Consider the following 22,909-nt stretch of genomic DNA (forward strand, 5'->3'; position numbering starts at 1 on the left):
TCCAGGAGCTGCTAAACCGCGTGCACAACTGTATCTGCTGCCCAGCGGCCTCTTGCACCCCAACATCAGCGTGTGTGGGCTCCAGAGTGCTGTCCCTTGAGAGAGGACACCCTCAGCAATTCAGGAGCCTTCTGACTTCCATGTTCCTGAACCACACGTGTCTCTCATTGGTCTGTTGGGATCGTCATGTTGTCCTCTGTGCACAGGAAATGTCTTGCTTTGCCTGTGCTCCTCTGTCTCCCTGAGTGAGCCCTGGCGTGTTTGTGTCTTTTCCTGGCTTTGCCTGTGCCGACACCTCTCTGGTGATGCCTCCTTGCCTGGCCTAAGTGGGCACAGCTGTACCCGTGTAACCGCCTTCGTCTCTGCACACCTGTGTCTTGTGTCAGCTGTGGCTCTGGTGGCCTGTCTTGACTTTGATGTATGCTTCTGCGCTTGAGTGTGTTTCCCTCTGAATTCAAACCCTTTCTTCCACTGACAGATCCAATTGCTGTCCTGCTGTCAGGTGGAGGGGCTTCTGCGCATTCTGTTATGTGTTCCAGGAGCCAGAAATCCTTCCGTGCCTGGAGGACCTTCGTCAGAGGATTGGCCATGCACTCACTGCCAGCCAGTTCATGTCCCCAAATGCAGCTGCCTTGCTGTGAGCATGCAGTCACACCTCTATTTTCTGTCCCTCTGTTTTCAAACCCTTTGCACCTGAGGGGCTCAAACGTCACTGGCCTGCACCTTGCACATGCACGCGTAAATTGTGTAAAGCGGTCCAGCAACGTTTTCCCACTTACTCTTTTGCCATGTGGCATGTTCCTGGCTGGGAGAGACTTTCCCCTGCCAGTGTGTGTCTCGTTTCCGTGTGCCTCCTGTGTGTTCTGGTCCCTAATTTGTCCATTACGTCCTACCTGGGAGTCTGATTCATGTTTGCGGGAACGAGGCTGACCCCTGTGACTGCTGGGTTCTGAGCTCAGCTTAGTCCCCCAGGGCTAGTGCGTGAGTGAGGGACACAACGGGCAGTGACGGATGTGCCCGTATCCTTCACGTGCAAGCGCTCCGTCCAGCCACCTTCACCGGGACATTTCTCAGCGACCCCTCTTTGTTTGTGGTGAGAGCCCTTGCCTCTGAGAAATCTGACGAGGCGGTGAAGCATTGCTTACGGCTGCCCTGTGCAAGTTAGATCTCCAGAACTCATGCACACGGCAGGACTGCATCTTCACACCCGAGGCCCGACACCTCCTCATCGCACCCTCCCCTGATTAACACCACTCTGCTCTCTGGTGGACTGCATGCCTTTAACTCCTTTAGTCTCCTCAGGAATCCATCAGGCAGGGCTCACCACCACTGTGCTTCTGTCAGGGGCTGGCCTCTTTCAGTGAGCCCCGTGCTTTCTGCACCGATGCTCAATGCACCCGCCCAAGGGTGAGCCACACTAAGCCCGGCGGCGAGCCCTTTGGCCCTACGTTTCCCACCTATGTGCTTGGTGGCAGAGGTGCACAAGGAGCCCGCCTGCATGCGTGTCCCAGGTCCTCCACAGGGTACAAAGTACCGCCTCAGGAGGCTGATCCGCATCACACGGGCATAGCTCTGCTTGCACGTGTTAGCCTTTCGTATCATACAGGCAGCGCAGACTTAGAAATCCCGCCACCTGCTTACAACTATCCAGCCCTCGTGCTTCTGCAGACGCTCTGTGTCTGTACAGACATTTGAGTCACGGTCTCATGACCTTCCAATACAGCTTGATGGTCTGTCCTTAGCCTACAGCCTGGGATGCGGTTCTCACTCATTGTCCTCCCCTCGGGTGCCAGTTTCCTCCATCACTGTGGTGGAAGGTAAGCTTTATAACCATCCATTGGCTTGACAGTACTGGGCGGATCACCTGTCTGCGTCCGGGGATCCGAAGGAGACCTTGGCTCTTTTGCTCACGGTGCACCCTTTCTCCGTGATGAGTCGCTTTGGATGAGAAGCTTGCCAGAGGCGAGGGTTCTCAGAGTTGAGCACATTTCCTGGGCATCTGTGAGAACCTCGTTGGTTCCACTCAGACAGCATTGACATTCATGCATGTGCAGCCTCTGCCTTTGCTTGAGTTTGCTGAGCTTTGGGACGTGATTTCTTCCCGCACGTGCTGTGCCTAAATCTCTGCTGTGTCTTTCCGGCAGTCCCGTTTCCTGTCTCCTGCTGGTAACTACAGGGCTTCCAGCAGCCCTGTGGGGATCGGGTCCTGGTGTTCTTCCCTGCGGTGCCCTCTTCCTCACCCCGAATGACCTCAGTCATTCCTCAGTCTAGGAAGCTAGAACTAGCTTCCTTCTAGTTCAGGGTTCGTTTCAGACTGCCCTTAAGGTCCAGGTCGGAGTGGTGCCTTTTGTGCTGAGGGCTGACCACTGTACAGCATTCGTCTCTGTGCAAATTGCACAGGTGAATTTCACCAGGTGAAACTGCACACTGCAGTTGCCCTGTCTTCAGAGTCAGCCCACCTGTCTCTGCCTCGGCTGCCCCTGCTCTCCTTCCTCCTACCCTCTCCTTGCCTCCCCCTCCCTTGTCTTCTTCCTGTCCCTCCCTCCCACTTTCCTTCCAGCTCTCTTTGTCTTCGTCTCCCTCCTCTCCATCACTACTGCCTCCCCCTGTCTCCGCCGGTCTTCCTTGTAATAGGTGCCCCTCTGTCTCTTCTTGTCTTGCTCCTCCTCCCTGTCAGTCCCGCCAATCTCCCTGGGACTCTCCCTCTCCAGGCCGGTCTTCCCCTCCACTCGTCCTTCCTTCATCTGCTTGCACGTGTCTCTCTCTCTCCCTCTATAGCTCCCTCTCTCTGTGTGTCTCTTTCTCGCTGTCTCTCTCAGTGGACCTTCTGTGTCTGGGTGCATGCTTCTTCAGAATTCTCGTTGGCGCCTGGGAAATGTGAAGGGAACTCGTCTGCTATCGTGTGTACTAGTGAAAGCAGGCACGGGGCTTTCTCAGAGACAGACACAGACAAGTTTGCAATACTCGGTGAAGGGCCCCCTAAGTGCCCTGCTTGGTTGGAGTCGTCCTTCTTTTAGTGGAAGGTTAGATTTCCGGACCGGAGCAAACTGCTAAATCCTACTACCCCACCTCCCTGGCCCTCTGCACGGAGATCAGTAGGGCACCAGTGGCAGATGGGGCTCTGGGGTTGTTCTTTGCTCTGATTTGCAGTGCAGTGAGGTCTACTGAGCTGCTTTCTGGCAGGGACACGGCACTGGGGTGGATCTAGGGTGGGTGTCACCGGTTCTGGGTGGGCACCCACCTTACCGCTGCCCTCAGCCTGACGGCCAGGGAGGAGAAACCGTGCGGACGGCCATGTGGCCCCAGTAGGCGCGACACCTAAGGACTTCTCCAGGCCTTGCCCCAGCTTCATGAAGAAGGGGCAAGGGACGGAGCATGCAGTGGCTCACGGCGTGGACGTTCCTGTGCTGAATGCTCTGGTGCCCGTACTGAGGCCTCTGGGGAAAGGGTGTACAAGCGACCACAGATTGTGTGATACCGGGGACCTCGCAAGTCAGGCCTGGAAGGTGACAGCGCTGAAGAGGACATGCGGCAAAACGGGGCTCACGCTGGTGGCTGGGCACTTGCTCCAGAGCCCGGACCGGCCGCTGGCGCGCGCTTGCTGGCCACCAGCACCCTGTCTTGCTGTCTTGCAACTCATTGTTCCGCGAAGCTGGCCAGCGGGCCTGACCTGCCCTGGAACCACTTCGCCCCAGGCCGCATGCGCCCACTCTTCACTGCCTCTGTCTCGGCCCCTCCTCCACAGCAGCCACAGCCAATGCGGAGTCCTCAAATCCCAGAGCCTGTGCGCCTGCGCCCAACTTGGGCGGGCTGAGGCGGGAGGCAGCAGGGAGCTAAAGGTCTTGCGGCCAAGGCTCCCCCCACCGGCTGCCATTTCCCTGTCCTTGTCCTGAGGCTGCCCTAGCTACACTGGGGCCGGGGCGGAGAGTCATGGCCAGCGTGTCGCGGTCCGGAAAAAGCAGCGATTCCCGTCGACCCTGGACCCTGATCGTCCCGGATGAGAAAGGTCGAGAGTCCCGGACCCGCGGGAGTGCAGGGGCGCTGGAGGGCGTGGGTTGGCCGCAGTCCCCAGGTTCAGGGGCGGCAAGCGCCCATCGTGTGCAGGAAGCCCAGGCCGGGTGTGAGATACAGGTGGCAAGCCCAGCGGAGGAATTGGTGCTGATATTGGATGACGGAATGGTGGCGGCTGAGGTGGTGATCGGGGAGGAGGAAGAGGACGGCGGGGGGGCGACCGAGGAAGAGGTGGCTGGAGAGGAGAATTCTGAGGAAGCCAAGCCAGAAGCAGAGGACATGCACGAGGAGGAGGAGGTGGAAGTTGAGAGACAGCAGCAGGAGGAGATTCAGGAGCAAGAGGAGAAGCGCGAGGCAGATGCAGAGGCGGAGGAGGGGCCCCCGCTCTCACAGGAGCTGCAGCAGCGAGAGCCAGCGCTGCGTCCTGCCTCAGCCCAGGACCCACTGGCAGTGCTGGAGCGTCTTCAGCTGGAGATCAGCGCTGGGAATGCCCAGGATTCCAGGGCCTTACGGCGGCTGAAGCGCAGGATTCTTCGGAGGCGGATTTCTCACCTGGATCACAGAAGGGCCGTCATCAAGCACATCCCTGGCTTCTGGGCCCAGGCGGTATCCTTCCTTGTGCTGGTGGGTGATGGCGGGGGCTGTTGTGCAGGAGGGCTGGGCACTGAGAGCAGGGTGCCTCAGGGCGATGGCCCCGAGGGAGGAGAGCTGGGGAATGGTCCCTGGCCCTGGGTTGGTGTGGTCTGGGATCCAGTGTAAGGCCTTGCACAGGGGCGGTTGTTGGGCACGGGGGGACCGGGGACTTGGAGCTGCTTCCTCTTGGTCTCCGCCAACATTGGCCTGCAGGCTGCTCTCAAACATTATTTGCGGACGCGAGTCATGTGTCCCCATGCTACCAGAGCTAGGGTAGCACAAAGCAGCCTTCACTCAGAGCAGATAAAGCAAGGAAATATTTCGCTGCAAAATGGGAGAGTTACACAGGCCGCACACCCACCTTCACATTCACAGGCTGTGCACGGTTTCTTAGCAGTTCCGTCAAAGGAGAGCTTTTCAGACACACACTCATGGCCTTTAGTGGAAGCACGCCACGCCCCTTTGCCAGACAGTAGGACGACTCAGACCCACTCCGAACGGGGTACAAGCTGCCTGCACAGACCCTGACATACACACACACACACACACACACACACACACACACACACACACAGGATTCTCTCCTGGTATGTCCACCGCTGCTTCCCTCTCTGTCCTCAGGCTCCGGCTGGGTCCCACCCATGTCTTTCTCTCCGGACTGGCTGTGTCACTGTGTCTATTTCTTTTCCCTCCTCGGCCCTCCTCGTCCGTGCTTCTTGATCTCTTTCTCCCTCCCACACCCTCCGCTTGCATCGTAAGTGGGCAGTCGGGTTCCTGTAAGCCATGTTCTTCCATCTGCACTCAGAAGGCTGGTGACAACCTAGGTCTTCACGGGAATATGCCAAGAAACCCAGCAGTGAGGAGGGGTCAGTGCACAGGCCGACATCCCAAGCTATGATGGGCTGCTGGCAGCCCACACAGGTCAGATATAGGAAGGAACTGTGAGGAGTGCAGGCAGTGGAGTCTCTCCCTGCTGTGTGCAGACAGCGTGGGAGGTACAGGAAGCCAACGGACTGCCCAGTGTCGATGGGGTCTGATGCATTTGCAGAGGCTGAGGAGTGTGGGGACTAGTGTTTCCTGGTGTTTCTGCAAATGCCATGATCCCGTCCTTTGCTCTTAGCCTGGGAGGTTTGGAGGGGGTGTGTGTCTGTTTCCACAGCATCTGAAGGCACAGCTCCTTGACACAGCACAGATTCTGAATCACCCCCAGTTGTCGGCCATGATGGGTGCCCAGGACAAAGACGTGCTCAGCTACGTGGTCGACTTGGAGGTCAGACCGGGGAGGCTGTGGCTGGGGGCCGTCCCGTCGGGTGTGGGATTTGGGCGGGAGAGGGTGAGGCAAAGGTGCTCACCCTCACAGCCAGGCAAGTAGCTCGGGAGCCCGAGGGAGGACACTTGCCCCCTCCTGTCCCATTGCTCACGGCAGGTGGAAGAAGTGGGCCATCCCAAGTACCGCTGCAGAGTGATGTTTTTCTTTGGGGCCAACCCGTACTTCCGGAACCCAGTGATCATTAAGGAGTATCAGCTTAGCTTTGCTGGTAGGGTGTGGGTCCCATGATGGTGCGGGGCAGGGGGTGAGGAGCATGAATCAGGGGCATGCGGGAGGGCGACGGGGAGGGGGAGGTGGGTGGGGAGGAGGCCATCAGGTTGCTCCTCAAATCCTCTCTTCCTGCAGGCTACAGGGCATCGCATTCCACTCCAGTCCAGTGGTTCTGGGATTATGAACGTGGAGCTCCCAGTCGCAGGCATGACCCCACCAGCCTTAACTTGTTCAACTGGCTGTGTGAGCACAGCTGCCCAGGGGCGAACAGGATTGCCGAGGTGGGGCCCCTGAGGCCTTCGTCAGCAGTGGGAATGTGGGTGGCCCCCGGCCAGAGAGGAGAATGGGCTATGCCCAATGTGGTGCGGCCTGTGTCCCCTTCCAGATCATCATCGAGGACCTGTGGCCCAATCCCCTGCAGTACTACCTGAGGGAGGAAGGGACCAGAAGACAGTGATCTGACGTGCGCACGTGTCGGTGAGAACCCCAGTATGCGGTGTGTTGACCTGTGTGTTGTATGGGCAAGGGAACGTGGGCCAGACATTGGCTTGGAAATGGAGGTCCGCCGAGACAGGGACACAGGTAGCATGGGGAGAGGGTGGGAGGATGACAGGGGACCTGCACAGACTCAGCTGCAAACACACAGAGGGTCGAAGCCTGCAAACCAAATGCAGTTGTGCTGTGGGCTGGGGCTTTGGAGAGCAACTCAGGACGAGCAATGCTTCTCCACCACAAATGCTCCCCGTGGATGTCCGCCCTCTCCCGGACTTCCCCCTGCTCCTTCAGTCTGGATTTGCCTGCCAGTCTTTGGGTCAGGAGCTGACGTGTCCCCAGACGCCACTGTGGTGAGAATCTTGCACTTCCTTCCATGTGCCCCACCACGCCATGTCCTCGCGCAACCTCACAGCCATTCTTAGAACTGGTCCAAGGCCATTGGGGGCTGGAAATGAATCCCTGGGTGAGAAAGCAAGGGGGATCGCAAAAGGGCGAGGCACAAGAGTGAAACCAGCTGGGAAGTATTTGCCAATATCCCGTATCATTCTTGGTGTCTGTTGCGTGGGGGTGTGTGTGTGAGTGTACGCAAATGTGTCTGCGTGTGCCCACATGAGTCAGGGGCTCTGCATCTGTGTGGGGTGAATGCGCAGAGCTTCTATCTTTGCCCATGCAGAAACAATGGAGGACACCACGAGTGCTGGAAGAGTTGGGTGGATGAGTCTCCTGTCTTCTACGTGCCCCGGAGAGAATTGAGGAAGAGATAACGTGTGGCAGCCTTGAAGAGTTTCCATGATGTTTATGTGGACACATACAGGACGTTGAAAACCCTTCTGTTTGTGTGTGTGTGTGTGTGTGTGTGTGTGTGTGTGTGTGTGTGTGTGTGTTGTGTATGTGTTTATGGGGATCTCAGAAGGGACGACGAGATCGGGACCTGAGTGTGACTGTCCTAGCCACTGCCCGGGTGATTCTGTGTGTGCAGGAGAGGTGCAGTCCTGGTGTGGGGCAGGTGTTGCCATGTGCACTGAGGCCTGCCTTCTTGGGCAGGCAGAGCCTGGAAAGAGGAGGAGGAAGAGACAGACCTGTTATTTGGAGACCTGTTGTATAGGCCAAAGCCGAAAGGCAGGGAAGGGGATTGCACAGTGGGACCAAATTGGTCCATTGGGTCCTGGTACAGTGTGGCCAGGACTTGGTGGGATTCAGCCAGGACCGTTGCTCCCAGAAGGGTGTCCTGTCCTTGGTGAGATAGAATCCAGGGAGCAAAGCCTCCAGTCAGGATCAGAGCTAAGGCCCCGTGTCCCCGGAGAACTCAGGAGTAGGCAAGCTTCTCACAGTCGATGCCAGTATACCTTGCTGCTGCCTCCCACACCCGGGGCCCCTTTGACCCCGAGCCCTGTCCTCAGACAGTGGCTCAGGATGGGAGATGTGTGAGGGGAAGAGGCAGGTGTAGGTTGTGGGCAGCAGCGAGGCTTATGAGTGGGATTTCATGGAGAGAGTACGCGCGAGGGCGGAGATCCAGCGTGAGTTCCTGCGAGTGTGTGCGGGTGTCTGTGGCAAACTGGGCCTGAGATCCGTGGTGGTGCCGGCAGTGTGAGCGTGCATGTGTTCGTGCGATTGCGTAGCCGTGTGTCTCTGTGTGTGCAGGAGTGGGTGTGTAGCCGCTGGAGAGACAAGGAGAGACACATGGGTCTCTGTGGATGAGGTGCTTAGGTGGGACAGTCAGGTGCCAGAATACAAGAGTGCAGTCCCTTCCCTCCTGAGTCCTGATGGTAATCGGCAGGATGGGTGCAATCGTTGCTGTGCCAGCGGGCTCAAGTCAGGATGCAAAAGGGAAATTGGTGCAAGGTCAAGAGGGGGGCCGAGGGGAGGAAAGCCTGTGCCCAGTGGCCAGTGGACCACTTGTGAGTGAGTGTGCTTGTGTGTGTGTTAGTGTGTGTCTATGTGGGAGTGAGTGTGTGTGTGTGTGTGTGTGTGTGTGTGTGTCTGTGTGTGTGTGTGTTGCGTTGCCCTGGTGGGCCTACAGTAGCAAATACGTAGGGGCACATGGTTGTGCCCAGGCTTTGTGCACAGAGTAGCTAGGGAACCCAACCTGTCAGGCTACGTGGTGTGCAGAGGGCGTAGGTATTTCCCTGGAGGGAGCCGTCCAGCAAGAATGTCTGCTCTTGGCAGACGTGCCATGTTTTGTCACGAGTCAGCTCTTCCTCGGGGCTCTCCTCTCTGCTTCCTGTGCACCAGGCCCAGGGAAAGGGAGGAGCTTGGACCCTAGACCTCAGGTGACTTGAGACCCCCAGGGGTGCCATACAGGATGGTGTGTGGGGATCCGTGTGTGGATGGGCAGGTGAGCAGCCTGCCAGCTGCTCTCTGAGGGGACAGTTCCTTGCCAGCAACACCTCTCCCCGCAGCACAAGATCACCACTGTCACTGCAGCTGGGCTGGGGACATGTCAAGGTGTGTCCCAGAACTCTGTTCCCCTTGCACGTAAGGGGTGCCAGAATGAGCCTCTCAGTCCCTGTGTGGGCGACCCTGATTAGCCTCAGACTTTGTCGATTCCTGGCCTCACGAAAATGGGGAACTGGGTTCCTTTCTCAGCGTCTCAGCGGTTGCATGTCGACGGAGGATGCTGTGGACAGTGTGGTCAGGATTCTGACCGGGCTCCACCTGCCCCGCCCCAAACCGCAGTGGGCAGCACGTGGTCCACTCTGTGTGTGCTTTGGGGAATCTAAAGCCTTACAGCCCCTCCCGTATTCTTCTCAGGTGGTGGAGGTTCAAAGGGGCCTAGGGAGGAACACTGGTCCCAGTCTGCTGCCGGCTGTGCCCACAGGTGTGTGTGCCCAGCTCCTTGACGCTGAAGCTGCAAGGCTTCGCACTGCCCCCAAAGCCCCATCCCTAGGATTTGCGTGTGGGCCAGATGGAAGTGAAGTCCCAGTGACCCTGCGGGATCACAGCGGGTGGTCTCGTCTGTGCCTGGCTACCCGCCTACCTGCCTTCCACATAGCCCGTTGCCCCCATACAGGGCTTTCGGTAAACACGCGGCCACCATCCAGCATGAGAGGGAAGGCTGGACGGTGTCCCAGTACCGCTGGTCATGTGTTGGCTGCTGCCAGCTGACAGCATGGAGACCCCATGGCCCGGTGGAGGACGTCCGACCTGTCCTACAAGGAATTGGGGACGACTGTAGGGATGCATCAGGTCCCATGCAGTAACCTAGCCCTGACCTTATCTGCCTAGCGGGTGTTCGAAGCGCCTTTGGGTCCCAGGCCTGGCATGTGTGTCGGTGAGCTTCCTCCTGGATGGCACTGCCGACACAGGGCTGGCTGGTCAGGGGTCGCGTGTGAGGCCCGTTGGGGCCCGGCCTCTAGGTCCGATACTGCTGTAGGTGTTGTTGAAAAGACAGAGCACAATATGATCGTCCCTTGGGTGTCGCTGCACTGGGGATCCTGTCGCTGCTCCCAGGTTCCCACTACCAGGTCTCCCCGGGAGGCCTGGGAGGTTGCCAGGCTCCTTTTGCAGGGACACAAAGGCTTGTCAGGGCCCATGCCTCAGGGTCCGGTGCTCATTGCGGATGACTTGGGGGCAGTGCGAGAGCTATTGCTCCCGTTCTTAGGGGAGATTGCGGTGGTCTTAAGGGACAAAGATGTGCCTGGAGAAGAGAAGGATGACCAGAGGAAGCATTAAAGGAGGAGGAGAAGGGCGATGAGGAGTTGGAGGAAGAGGATTGGGAGGCGTTAGAGCAGGAGGAGAAGGAGTGAATGATTGGGTGCAGGAGAGGGAACAAGTGGAGGAGGAGGATGTCCAGGATGAGGAGGAGCACGAGCCAAAGGAGTAGGAGCGGCTGCGGAAGGATGTTGAGGAGGGCGAGATCAGAGGGAAGAAGATGAGGAGAAAAGATAGAGCCAGGGTGGAAGAGCATGAGTAGAAGTGTAGGAGCAGAAGGAGGAAGAGCCCGAGGAGGAAAAGGTGGAGGGAGAGGAGGAGCGGGAAGAGTTGGAGGAAGAGGATTGGGTGGGGTTAGAAGAAGAGGAGGAGGAGAAGGAGTAGGGAATGACTGGGTGCAGGAGAAGGACAAATGGAAGAGGATGATGTCGAGCACCAGGAAGAGGAGGATCGCGAGCCAAAGGAGCAGGAGCAGCTGGAGGAGGGAGTTGACTAGGACGAGAGCAGAGGGAAGAAGAGGTGAAAGGTCAGAGGTAGGGCAGGAAGGGCAGTAGCAGGAGAGGACCTGGAGAAGGAGGAAGAGTCCTAGGAGGAAGAGTTGGAGGAGGAGGAAGAGGTGAAGGACGAGGACGAGGAGGATCAGATGCAGGAAGAGGATTGGGAGGAGTTACAGGAGGAGGAGGAGGAGGAAGACGAGTGAATGATCGGGTGCAGGCGAGGGAAGAAGTGGAGGAGGAGGAAGTCCAGGACGAGCAAGAGGAGCAGCAGGAGTCGAAGAGCAGTAGTAGCTGGGGAGGAAATTGAGGAGGACGTGAGCAGAGGGAAGAAGACGAGGAGGAGGAAAGGTAGAGCCAGGGCTGGAAGCGCAGTAGCTGCAGAGGGGGAGCAGAAGGATGAAGAGGCCCGAGGCTAAGACTTCCAATACTGTGTTGAGTAACAGCGGAGGGGGTGGACATTCCTGTCTCGTTCCTGACTTGAGCTGAGAGCTTTTGCTCATTGAGATGATATTCACGTTGGGTCGTTCATACATGGCTTTATGACCTCGATGTGTGCTCCTTCTATCCCTACTTTCCTGAGGGTTTTTTTTTTTTACCAGGAAAGGATGCTGTATTTTGTCCAACACTGTGTCTGGATCGAGTGAGAGGATCCTGTGGTTCTCGTCTTTTCTTTGGTTGATGTGAGGAATCCTGTTAATTGTTTTGCGGATGCTGAACCAGCCCTGCATCCCAGGTGCAAATCCCACTGGGTCGTGGTGAATAACATTTTAATGTATTGTTGGATCCGAGTGTCTGATATCTTGTTGAGGAGTTTTGCATCCATGTGCATCAGGGAAATTGGTCTATAGTTCTCCTTTTTAGTGGGGTCTCTTTCCGGTTTTGGAATCAAGGTAACGCTGGCTTCATAGAAAGAGGTTGGAAGTTTCCTTCCATTTCTATTGTGGGAACAGCTTCAAGAGAATAAGTGTTAACTCTTCCTTAAATGTTTGCTGGCACTCCCCTGGAAAGCCATCCGGCCCCGCAGTCTTCTTCCTTCAGCAGGTTTTTCGTTACTAACTTGATTTCTTTACTGGTGATGGGTCTGTTCAGATTTTCCTTTTCTTCCTCTTTCAGCTTTGGTAGTGTAAATGTTTCTAGGAATTTGTCCATTTCTTCCAGATTGCCCATTTTATTGGCAAATAATTGCTCCTAATATGCTCTTCTTATTGTTTGCCTTTCTGCTGTGTTGCTTGTGATCTCTCCTCTTTCATTCTTGCGTTTATTGATTTGGGCCGTTTCCTTTTTCTGTTTCATCAAACTGATGACTGGCTTATCAATTTTGTTAACTCCTTCAAAGAAGCAGCTTCTGGGCTCATTGATCTGTTCTCCTATTTTGGTTGGTTGGTTGGTTGGTTGGTTGGTTGGTTGGTTGGTTGGTTTGAGGTTGTTTTTGTTTTTGGTTTGTTTCATTTTTGGTTTCAATAGCGTTAATTTCCGCTAACGATTGTTATTTTCTGCCTTCTGAATGTGTTGGGTTTCATATGGTGTTCTTTTTACAGCCTCTTAAGGCGTAAGGTGAGGTTGTGTCTCTGAGACCTTTCTTTCTTCTTTAGGAAGACCTGACTTGCTAGATAGGTCCTCTTATTACACACCCTGGTGCGTCCCAGGGGTTTTGGGTTGTGGTGTTATCAGTAACTTCCATATACATTTTCATTGACTTCCGTATACTTTGTATATCCTCTTTAAACCCTTGGTTAGCCCATTCAGTCTTTAGTAGGATGTTCTTCAGTCTCCCAGTATTTGTGACCTTTCCAAATTGTTTCTTGTAGTTGATTTCGAGTCTCGTAGTGTTGTGGTCTGAAAATGTGCACGGTGTGACCTCGATCTCTTTGAACTTCCTTAGGGTTGACTTTTTCCGCCAGGAAATGATCTATAGAGGAGAATATTCCATGAGCACTGGAGAAGAATGTATGTTCTGCTGCTTTATTATGAAATGTTCTGAAGATATCTGTGCAGCCCATCATGTCCAGTGTGTCCTTCAACGCCCCCGTTTGCTTGTTGATTTTTTGTTTAGATTATCTGTGTATTGCAGCAAGTGGGGAGTTGATGTCTCCTCCTATGATGGCATTACTAAGAATGAGGTTCCTTATGTTTGTGATTAACTGATTTGTATATTTGGTTGCTCTCAAATACACCACATAAATGTTTTCAATTGCTAGGTCTTCTTGGTGGATAGACCCCTCGATTATGACATCATGCCCTTGTGCATCACTTGACACAGTCTTTACATTAACGTCTGGATTGTCTGATAGAAGTATGGCTACTTTGGCTTTGTTTGGTTGACGGTTAGCATGACAGATGATTCTCCATCCCCTTATTTTCACTCTGAAGTTGTTTTCACATCTAAAGTGGGTCTCCGGTAAACAGCATATCGATGCAACTTGTTCTCTCATCCATTCTGTTCCCCTGTGTGTTTTGATTGGAGCATTGAGTCCACTGACGTTTAAAGTGAGTACTGAAAGATATGAATTTATGGCCATTATCTTGTTTGAAGGGTTGCAGGATAAAATATCTATATATCTTTATATCTATATCTATATCTACGTCTCCATCTCCATCTATATGTATATGTATGTGTATGTGTATATGTATATTTATATATATGTATATGTATATGTATATCTATATGTATGTGTATATGTATGTGTATGTGTATATGTATACGTATTGTATAACTATATCTATATATCTATATCTATATCAATATCTATATATCTCTATATATCTTTATATATCTAATTCTATATCTATTTCTAAAGATAAATATAAAAAGTATAAATATAAACAGGTAGATAGGTAGGTAGGTAGATAGATAGATAGATAGATAGATAGATAGATAGATAGATAGATATGAATTTCCCTCTGAGTGTCCCCCCTTAAAAATTGCATGCAGGTCTGATTTAGCGGTCACAAACTCCTTTAAATTTTGTTTGTCCAGGGGCGCCTGGGTGGCGCAGTCGGTTAAGCGTCCGACTTCAGCCAGGTCACGATCTCGCGGTCTGTGAGTTCGAGCCCCGCGTCGGGCTCTGTGCTGACAGCTTGGAGCCTGGAGCCTGTTTCAGATTCTGTGTCTCCCTCTCTCTCTGCCCCTCCCCCGTTCATGCTCTGTCTCTCTCTGTCCCAAAAATAAATAAAAAACATTGAAAAAAAATTTAAAAAAAAATAAATTTTGTTTGTCTGGGAACCTTTTTCTCTGTTTCTATTTTGAATGACAGCCTTGCTGGATAAAGAATTCTTCACTGCGGATGTTTCTAATTCAGCACTTTGAACGTATCCTACCACTCCTTTCAGGCCTGCCAAGTTTCTCTGGATAGGTCTGCTGCAAACCTGATCTATCTTCTCTTGTAGTTTAGGGACTTGTTTCCCCTTGGTGCCTTCCTGATTCTCTTTGCCTGAGTACTTTGTGAGTTTGAATATGATATGCCTTGCTGAGGGTCAGTTTTTGTTGAATCTAATGGGGTCCTCGGTGCTTCCTGGATTTTGATGGTGTGTCTTTCCCCAGGTTAGCAAAATTTCCCACTATGATTTGCTCACATAACTTTCTACCCCTATTTCTCGCTCTTCCTCCTCGGGACCCCTATGATTCTGATGTTGTTCCTTCTGCATGAGTCACTGATTTCTCCAATTCTTCAATCGTGCTCTTTTCCTTAATCTCCCTTGATTTTCCTGCTTCCATAGTCTCCATACGTTTGTCCTCTGAATCGCTGATTCTCTCTTCTGTCTCATCCATCCTTGACACCGCTGCATCCATCCGGCATTGCAGCTCAGTTATATCATTTTTAATTTCATTCTGGCCAGTTTTCACTTCATTTTTTCTCTGCACAAAGGGACTCTAATCTACATTGGACTGCAGCTAGTATTCTCATCATCGTGCTTCTAAATGCTGCTCCAGACATCTTGCTTGTACCTGTGTTGGTTGAATCCCTGGCTCTCGTTTCTTCATGCTCTTTCTTTCTGGGTGAATTCCTTCCTTTTGTCATTTGGAATGGAGAAAAGGAACTCATGAGGTGGAAAATTCAAATGAAATATTCAAAGTGTAAAATGTTAAAAGTAAAAACTTAAAAACACACACGTAAATAATGGAATGAATGATGCTAGATTCTAGGCATGTTTCATCTGGGTGTTGAAAGTGGTTTTGACACAGGGGAGAAAAAAAAAGTGGGAGTGGAGAAAAATTTAGAAAATACCAATAAAAATATTAAAAAGGGAAATGTCGTGAGAATTTGAAAACTCAATACACTGAAGTAGACTAAAAGGAGAAGATGGGAGTAAAATAGAATTTGTGAATATAGACACAAAAGGAAAGAATAATGTAGAAGAGTTTTAAAGAAAATTAGTAAAATTTCCACCTGCCCAGTCTCCTTTGCCTCTCCGCGCACAAAAGCACCTCCCTTCCTGCGCCTCCTCGCTCTCCAAGTTGACTTCTCCATGCCACGTACCTGCTGAATTCGGAGGTTCAGGATATGCAGATTGCTGTGCTAATCCCCCAGTCAGTTTCCTGGGTGGGTACGATGGTTTAGTGTTGGTCTGGCTGTATTTCATGCACACGAGACACTTAAGAAGCTTCCATGCTGTCTGCCATCTTGGCTCCTCCCCAAAGAGGTGAGATGTGTAGCACCAGTTCTCTGATATGAGACATCCCATAGGACAGTTGTGGTCGGTGACAAAGCGGAAAAGGGCATGTACCACACAGGGAGGTCACCCTGGAGGGGGAGGCAGAGAACCTGCTCCAGACCTGGGAGGGGAGGCAGGGGCTCCAATGCTGGAGCCACGCCCACCACCCTCCAGCTGATGGTTCCTGAACAGCAGCCAACTGTCTGGGTCTGGCCTGGAGCTCCTTCACCCCAAGGACCTGTGGTCAAAAAGTTCACTGCCCTGCCTCTGCCCCACCTCCACCACAGCCACAGCCAAAGCCACAGCCACTGCAGTGTCCGAAGGGCCACGTGGCCGTGGGCGTGCTTCCCAAATGCTGGTGGGCTCCAGAAGGAGGCAGCAGGCATTTAAAAACCTTGGGCCTCGACACTCCACCTGCCGGGCCTAGTCTGGAGCCTCATGCCTCAAGTTCCCACCCCTTGTGCTCTATGGCCCTAGCCTGAGGATGGGCTAAGGCCCCAAAGCAAGGGAGTCATGTTCCGGAAAACGCTGAGATTCCTGAGAATACCGGGCCTCCATTCTGCTGGAAGAGGGCGTTCGAGAGTCCAGGCATCGTGGCAGCACGCCCGTCTCAGTCCCAGACAATTTCACTCATGCATACGCACGCGCACGCGCACGCACAGGCACAGGCACGGGCACACACACACACTCCCCCTCTGTGGCTGTCTCTAGTTGTGACTTACTCTCCTTCCTCGGCCTCCTTCCATGTCCCTCTGGCCTCTGTCTGTCTCTGAGTCCCTGTGATCATTTTCTTTAGGGAACGCTTCCTCCCTCCCACACCTCCATCTCTCTTTCTCTGTCTCTGTCCTGTCCTGGGACAGTATCAGTGCATGTGGGTTTCCGTGAGCTGTGCATGTCCATATGGACGTAGTAGGCTGCTGATGGCACAGGGCTGCAGGGGAACGCACAAAGGAACGCACAAGTACCAGGGGTCAGAGCACATCCAGACCTCCTAAGCCGTGACTGCCTCCAGGCAGCCCACACAAGCTGGGTATGTATGTGAACTGAGAAAGGTCAGTCCCTTGGCCCTTGCCCTGTAGGTTGTAGCCAGCTGGGAGGTACTGAGACCCAAGGGACTCCCCAGTGTTGAGAGGGTCTGAAGAAAGGGCAGGAGCCGAGGAAGCAGGGAACCTAGTCGTAGCTGGTGTTTCTCCACCTGCCATGTTGCAGTGCCATTGGTACTGGAAGGTTGGTATCAGGTGTGGCTCTCTTTCCTTGGCATCTCAATGCAAGCTTCCGTGACCCAATGGAGGTCCTGAATCGGCCCTAGTTTTCAGCCAGGTTTGGGCCCCAGGACAAATGCATGTGCTGTGTGAGGGGGAAAAGCAAGTGTGAGTCGTGGGGAGGAGCTAGCTTCGTGAGTGGGATGTGGCAGAGGGCATGAGTGAGTGCACAGGTCCACTAGAGCGTGTCTGTGAATGTATTGTGGCTGGCGCCTGTGAGTACTTTTGCCTGGGCCTTAGCGTTTGTGCTGGCAGCGTGCGCGTGTCTGTGTCCACGTGCCGCGTGGCCGTGCATCTTTGTGCCTGAGTGAGTGTGCGTAGGCCGTTGGCTAGCGAAGGAAAGAGACTGGGGGCTTTCCTGACTTGGTGAGTAAGGGGGAGGCTCCAGTGCCAAAGTGCAGCGAGTGCAATCCCTTCGCTCCTGGGATCGACACGGAGCTAGCTGATCACCTTTCATGACGGGAGGAAAGCCTGGACTTTGCCTGGGTCCGCTCATCCTGTGTTGCCTTGGCCAGGGGCAAGTTGGGGTTGGGCCTTCCATGGCGCAGTGGAGGAGGACCAAAGTTCCCTGCAAGGAAGTGGGCATTAGTGGAGGGAGGCAGCAGATAGCAAGAGTAAGTCTGGCCCTGCTCCTGGAGCGGCCTAGGGGATCATCGCAAGGCCTTGTGGTCCGAGCCTGGGGATGTGTCTCGGTGAACATCCTCCTGGATGACCCTGCAGAGACGGGCCTGGCTGGTCTAGAGTCCCTTGCGAAGTTGGGGCCCGGCCCCTGGGCCCCAATATTGTGGTAGGTGTTGGTCAAACTGAAAGGCATTGCCTGCTTGTCCCAGACAGTCCCTGCACCTGGGACCCAGATTTGCTCCCACGTTCCTGCCACGGGGTCTCCCAGCGATGCGTGGGAGTTTGACAGGCCCCATTTCTCTGGAGGGAGTGAGTTGCATAGGTCAGGTGCACCAGGGTCTGGGCCTGCTTTCCTGTCTTGCCCACCCCCTACGTCCTCTGCTGAGGGCAGCTTGAGGGCTCACCACTGGACCTGTTCCTCTCCCTTTCTGGGTAAGCGTTTGCCTCTCTGTCGGTCACACTGGCCACCCCCTCTCAGCCCCCTACCACCTGGTCAGCCTTCCCCCCATCCACCTGCGTGTCTATGCATTGCTGTCACCTGAAGCGGTGGTGTGCTGCCTCATATATCACAGCCACCCTGGAGCATTTCTGTACCCCGTACGTATCGTGACATAGCCCAATGAGTCTGGAGGAACCTCTTCTGTGTCACGGAAGCAACATGTTGGCCAGAGGGCCCGGCACACGAATTTGGAAATCCTAGAATCCCCCGCCTGCGGGGCAGCCTCCTGGTCCCATAAAGAGGTAGGGGAACACTGCACTCCACCAAAGGGAAAAGGCAATGCATGAGTGTGGTGCCTGGCCAGGCAATGCATCTCAAGCCTCCAATCGTGCAGTGGCTCTGTGTGGTGTGTGTGTGTGTGTGTGTGTGTGTGTATGTGTAGCTGGTGCTGTCTGACATAGACCGGCAGGGAGTCCACATCACCACTGCCCTGACAGGGAGGGAGACCACATCATTGCCCTCACTGCACACCGTCTGCAGCTTATTGCTTCCCCAAAGTGGTCATGTGGCTTCGTGTAGACCGTGGGGCGTGTCCCTCACTTGGGTCCCAACACTACATCCCCCAACCCCCTGAAACCTCTCGGAGACCCTTGAAATCATGCTGTCTGTGGCACAGGGGGACAGTGTTTTGAGTCAGCGCCCACGCTCATGGCAGCCTGCCGCCTAAGTGAGTGGTAAAGGAAATGGGAGCAGGATGAACAGACATATGGCCAACGAAGGCCTGGGGAGGGTCCCTGTGAGAAGATGGCCGACCATTGTGGGAGGAAGGGGACCGCTGTCTGTGCGGCAGACGCAAGCTCCAGGAATCCCAGGGCTCACGGGCACGGGTCTTTCCTGTGCACTGCCACACACGGGAGGAATGGGCAGCCGATCGTGAGAGGGGGGTGTGTGCTTGCCAGCGTGTCACGTTCCAGGCAACGGGGACAAACGGCAAGAGCGGCGCGCGTGATACGCAGCCTCCCCTAGTGTGGCGTCCTCTCCACGTCACACACCTCTGGTCACCGACCTTCCCTAGCCGGTGCACTGCTAGACTGCTGTCATGACATACATGTCTTCTGGGAGCAAAGATGGACGTAGAGAATATGCAAAGGAGGCTGAGCAGATGGAAAACCAGGGTGCACAGACAGCAGGCGCACAGCTGAAATGCGTCTCCCGGACAGCCAAGGTGACCGCTGAGTGGATTTGTCAGACTAGGGGCACAATGAACAACGGTGGCGGTGTACATGGGAAAAGCGTGGAGGTCCCCCTTTACCCGTGTGTATAGACAGCCGCGTGCCCAGCGCAGCGTGGAATGCAAAGGTCGCTTTCGCATGGCCAGAAGCCAAACAGGGCACCCAGAGCGCACAGAGGGCCGGCTGCAAGCCCCCCGGAGGAGTTGCCCCGCACGGGGCCCACAGCCTTCCTGCCTATGCAACAGACGCGCCCCAGTTTCCTGGTGACCTAGGGGCGGGACCGCCGAAGCCACGCACGCCACCGTCCCTATGATTGGTCCCGAAGGCAGTGAAGCAGCCTGGGCGTGGCTTGGAGCTCCCTCAGCCTCAAAGCCGCAGGCGCACACCTCTCACCACAAAGGCCTCCGAGGCAGCATCGGCATGGCGATAGCCACCGCCGAGGCATCCTGGGTACAGCACCATGCGCATGCGCCCCCTCGACGTTTGGGCTCTGGGAGGAAGGGGGAGCGAGTTGCCAGCCATTGCCCTCAGGGCTCCACTGACTGGGTCTGGGGAGGGGGGCCGTGCTTTCACGTCCCGCTTCGTCGCCGGTAGGAGCCACAGTTGGTGTCTCGGGCCGGGGCCGCATGTTGCGCGACTCGTGTTTCCGAAACACTGGGGACGCCCGGAGGCCCCATGCCGCCTTCGACCGGGAAGGGGGCGGTCGAGAGACGAGGGCCCGTGGGGACACTGGGCCTCCGGCAGCGCCGGAGGTGCCGCAGGCCGAAGGCTTGCAGGCCACAAGCGAACAGCCTGTGCAGGAAGGCCAGGCCCGACCCGAGAGGCAGGTGGGCGGCCCCAGCGAGATATCGGTGCCGCTGGTGCATGACATAATGGCGGTGGAGGCGCTGTGGGGCCTGGTGGAGGAGGAGGTTGAGGTGCCGGCCGCGGAAGAGGACACGCGTGGGGAAGAGGGGCATGACCAGAGGAAGAAGGGGGAGGAGGACGAGGAGCAGGAGCAGGGGAAGGACAAGGTCCAAGTTCACGAGGAGAAGGACCTGAAGGACGAGGGGGAGCAGCAGGAACAGAAGAGCAGAAGGAGGAGGAGGAGGAAGAGGGGGAGAGGCAGCAGGAGTCAAAGATTAGAAGGAGGACGAGCAGCAGAAGCCCAAGCAGAAGGAGGAAGAGCGGAAGGAGGAGGAGTTGGCGGAAATGAAAGGGGAGGAGCAGGAGCACCAGGGTGTACAAGCGGGCGCGGCCGTGGCGGTGGAGGCATCGGCGGCGGCAGTGGCAGGGGAAGGGGACCAGGAGGAGGAGCAGGAGGAGGAAGGGAAGGCGTGGGAGCCATCCAAGGGAGAGCAGAATTGCAAACGGAGGAGGAAGAGGAGCAGGAGAAGGGAGCGCTGGAGGAGCAGCAGCAGGGCGAGGAGGAGGAGGAGGGAAAGGAGGACAAGGAGGAGCGGGAGGAGGAGGAGGAACAGAAGCCGAGTGAGCAGGAAGGCCGATGGGTGGAAGAAGCCCAGGAGCTGCAGGTGAAGCAGCAGAAGAAGGAGCGGGTAGAGTCAGGCCTCCGTCCTTGCCCTTCCCCACTGGAGGCTCTGGAGGCCCTTCAGATAGAGCTACAGCCGGTGAATAAACAAGCCAGCCGGGAGCACGCTCCACTCCAACTCAGGATGTGGCAGAGGCGGCAGCGTCATCTGGAACAGAGAAGTGCCCTTATCCAGGGCATCCGTGGTTTCTGGGCCAAGGCTGTATCCTTCCTGCTGCTGGTGGAGGGTCCAGAGGGGGCTGGGCTTGCGCAAGAGGAAGGAAAGGGAGGTGACATTTAGAGGAACCCAGGACAGGGACTGGAGCTAAGCCGCGCTCCAGTGGCCGGGAACGTGCAAACGTGATCCCATCCGGCGGTCCTGGCTCTGCAATGAGTGTGGGAGGAGGGCAGTGCCGGGGTGGGGGAGGCATGTGTGCTTTACGTCGCACCTGGCACGGAAACAGCGCTGGGAGAGTGGGGAGTGGCGGTGGAGGTCCAGGCCAGGACGGGGAAATGACCGGGGGCTTCTTCCCACACAAAGCCGCGTGGGGGCACGTTTCTGGGTCCCGCTAAGCATCTTGCTGCGGGGAAGGCGATGTGAATGCCCACTGGTCGGCGCGAGACCGGATGTGTGCTGTCTGGCTGTGTGGAAGTAAGCGTCCTCAGTGTCCTCATGAGCACACAAGGCTAGGCGTGGTTGCGGGCGTCTGGGCATGCACAGCCTCCTGTGCGTGTCTAGCAGAGCCCTGCGCGATCCTGACACCCCGTGGGCCTGGACGCAGCCTGTGGGGAGGGCTTGAGACCCTGGGGGAGGACGTCAGTCCCGGGGGGAGGACGCCTGGATGCTGTCCACACGTGTTCTCTGCTTCGAGCTCTCTCATGCCCAGCACCTGAAGGCTCTTTGACCTGCAGCAGTTTGTGAACCACCCTCAGATGTCAGCCCTGATTAGTAAGCCCGATGAAAGCATGCTTCGCCACATGACCAATTTGAAGGTCGGCCTGGGAGTGGGAGGTGGTGTGGGGGGCTGGCCGTGTGGGGAGGGGAGGTGGTGGGGAGAAGTGACGTGTTCCTTCCTCAGGGGAGGGAGGGTGTCCTGGAAGAAGATTTCACATTTCTGCCCCACTGTACCACGGCAGGTGGAGGAACACAAATTTCCCAGGGAATGCCGGAAGATCCTGCTGTTTTTTGTCAAGAACTCCTACTTCCAGAATGAAGTCGTTACGAAGGAGTATGTCCTAGGCCTTGCTGGTAAGTGTCCCCTGACTGCATGGGCGGCAGTGGGTGGAGGGTTGAATGTGACTGGTTCTCTGGCGCCGTCTCACATACTCGTCTTCCTGCAGGGTATAGGGCGTCTCATTCCAGTCCCATCCAGTGGCACCCAAGGTACAGACAGGAGGCCTACAGACGCAGGCATGACAACAGCAGCCTCAACTTCTTCAACTGGTTCTCTGACCACAGCTTTGCCGGCTCTAGCAGGATTGCTGAGGGGGGGCCCTGTAACAAGGAAGGGAGGTGATTTTCATGGGTTCCCCCACTGCGTGGGATAGCTACCTGAGGCCTGGCCTGTCTCCCCTACCAGATAATCATAGAGGATCTTTGGCCCAATCCCCTGCCGTATTTCAAGATGAAGGAGGCCCCAGGAGAGAGAACTGAGAGGGAAAGAGGTGAGCAGCCAAGGGTGTGGGCACTGAAATGTGTGCCGTGGGGTCCGTGGCACAATTCTCTTCTGCATGGAGGCACCGAGACTCACAGTGGCACAGGAGGTGACACCAGGTCAAAAGGGCATCGGCCTGAGACGGGGAGTCTTAAGAAGTAACGTGTCAAAGAGCCTTTTCCCTTTGGGGAGCCTGAAGGTGGGAAGGGGGCTAGACAAAAAGAATGAGCAAAGCGGGACAACCAAAGCTGGCTCATCAGATAGCACGGTGACAACTGTCATTCCCGGACCATGAACCCCACCGTCAGGCCTCCTACCACCATCCCACATGTTGTCTGGCTTCGGGAGCCCCTTGTCAGCTTTGGCACAGCTTATCACACCCTCCCATTCTACTTTCCGTTTGGAAACATTCAAGCAACCTTAATCAGGGCCAAGATCAGACTCTCACCTGTCCTGTGTGTGTGTGTGTGTGTGTGTGTGTGTGTGTGTGTGTGTGTGTGTGTGTGTGTCTGTGTGTACCCATATATCCCAGGGATATGCACGATCTTGAGAAGAGTATGAAGGAGCATCGCACTTCATCGACCCCAGTGGAAACCCTTCCGATGCTCACCGATGGTCCACAAGATTCTCCTGCCCACGAAATGAGGACAAGGGTGGTGGTGACACGTGGCGCAGGGCGGGGGTCCAATACATTTGAAGAAATATAGAATGGG

The 22,909-nt window shown here is 55.3% G+C and overlaps 2 protein-coding genes across 2 annotated transcripts; both read left to right on the plus strand.

Moving 5' to 3' along the window:
* The first annotated feature begins 3,930 nt into the window (after window positions 1-3,930).
* LOC131503441 (testis-specific Y-encoded protein 1-like) lies at window positions 3,931-6,655 on the plus strand. The gene is made up of 5 exons (XM_058714913.1): window positions 3,931-4,617; window positions 5,837-5,914; window positions 6,071-6,182; window positions 6,320-6,465; window positions 6,570-6,655. Exons 1-5 carry the CDS (start codon window positions 3,931-3,933, stop codon window positions 6,639-6,641), a joined length of 1,095 nt encoding a protein of 364 aa, XP_058570896.1. The 3' UTR covers window positions 6,642-6,655.
* A 13,005-nt stretch (window positions 6,656-19,660) lies between these two features.
* LOC131503457 (testis-specific Y-encoded protein 3-like) lies at window positions 19,661-22,909 on the plus strand. The gene is made up of 7 exons (XM_058714926.1): window positions 19,661-19,976; window positions 20,139-20,764; window positions 21,457-21,534; window positions 21,679-21,790; window positions 21,883-22,026; window positions 22,120-22,206; window positions 22,729-22,909. The coding sequence occupies exons 1-7, from the start codon at window positions 19,661-19,663 to the stop codon at window positions 22,755-22,757; spliced, it is 1,392 nt and encodes a 463-aa protein (XP_058570909.1). The 3' UTR covers window positions 22,758-22,909.

The sequence above is a fragment of the Neofelis nebulosa genome, chromosome Y (assembly GCF_028018385.1).
Source record: "Neofelis nebulosa isolate mNeoNeb1 chromosome Y, mNeoNeb1.pri, whole genome shotgun sequence".
Lineage (NCBI taxonomy): Eukaryota > Metazoa > Chordata > Mammalia > Carnivora > Felidae > Neofelis > Neofelis nebulosa.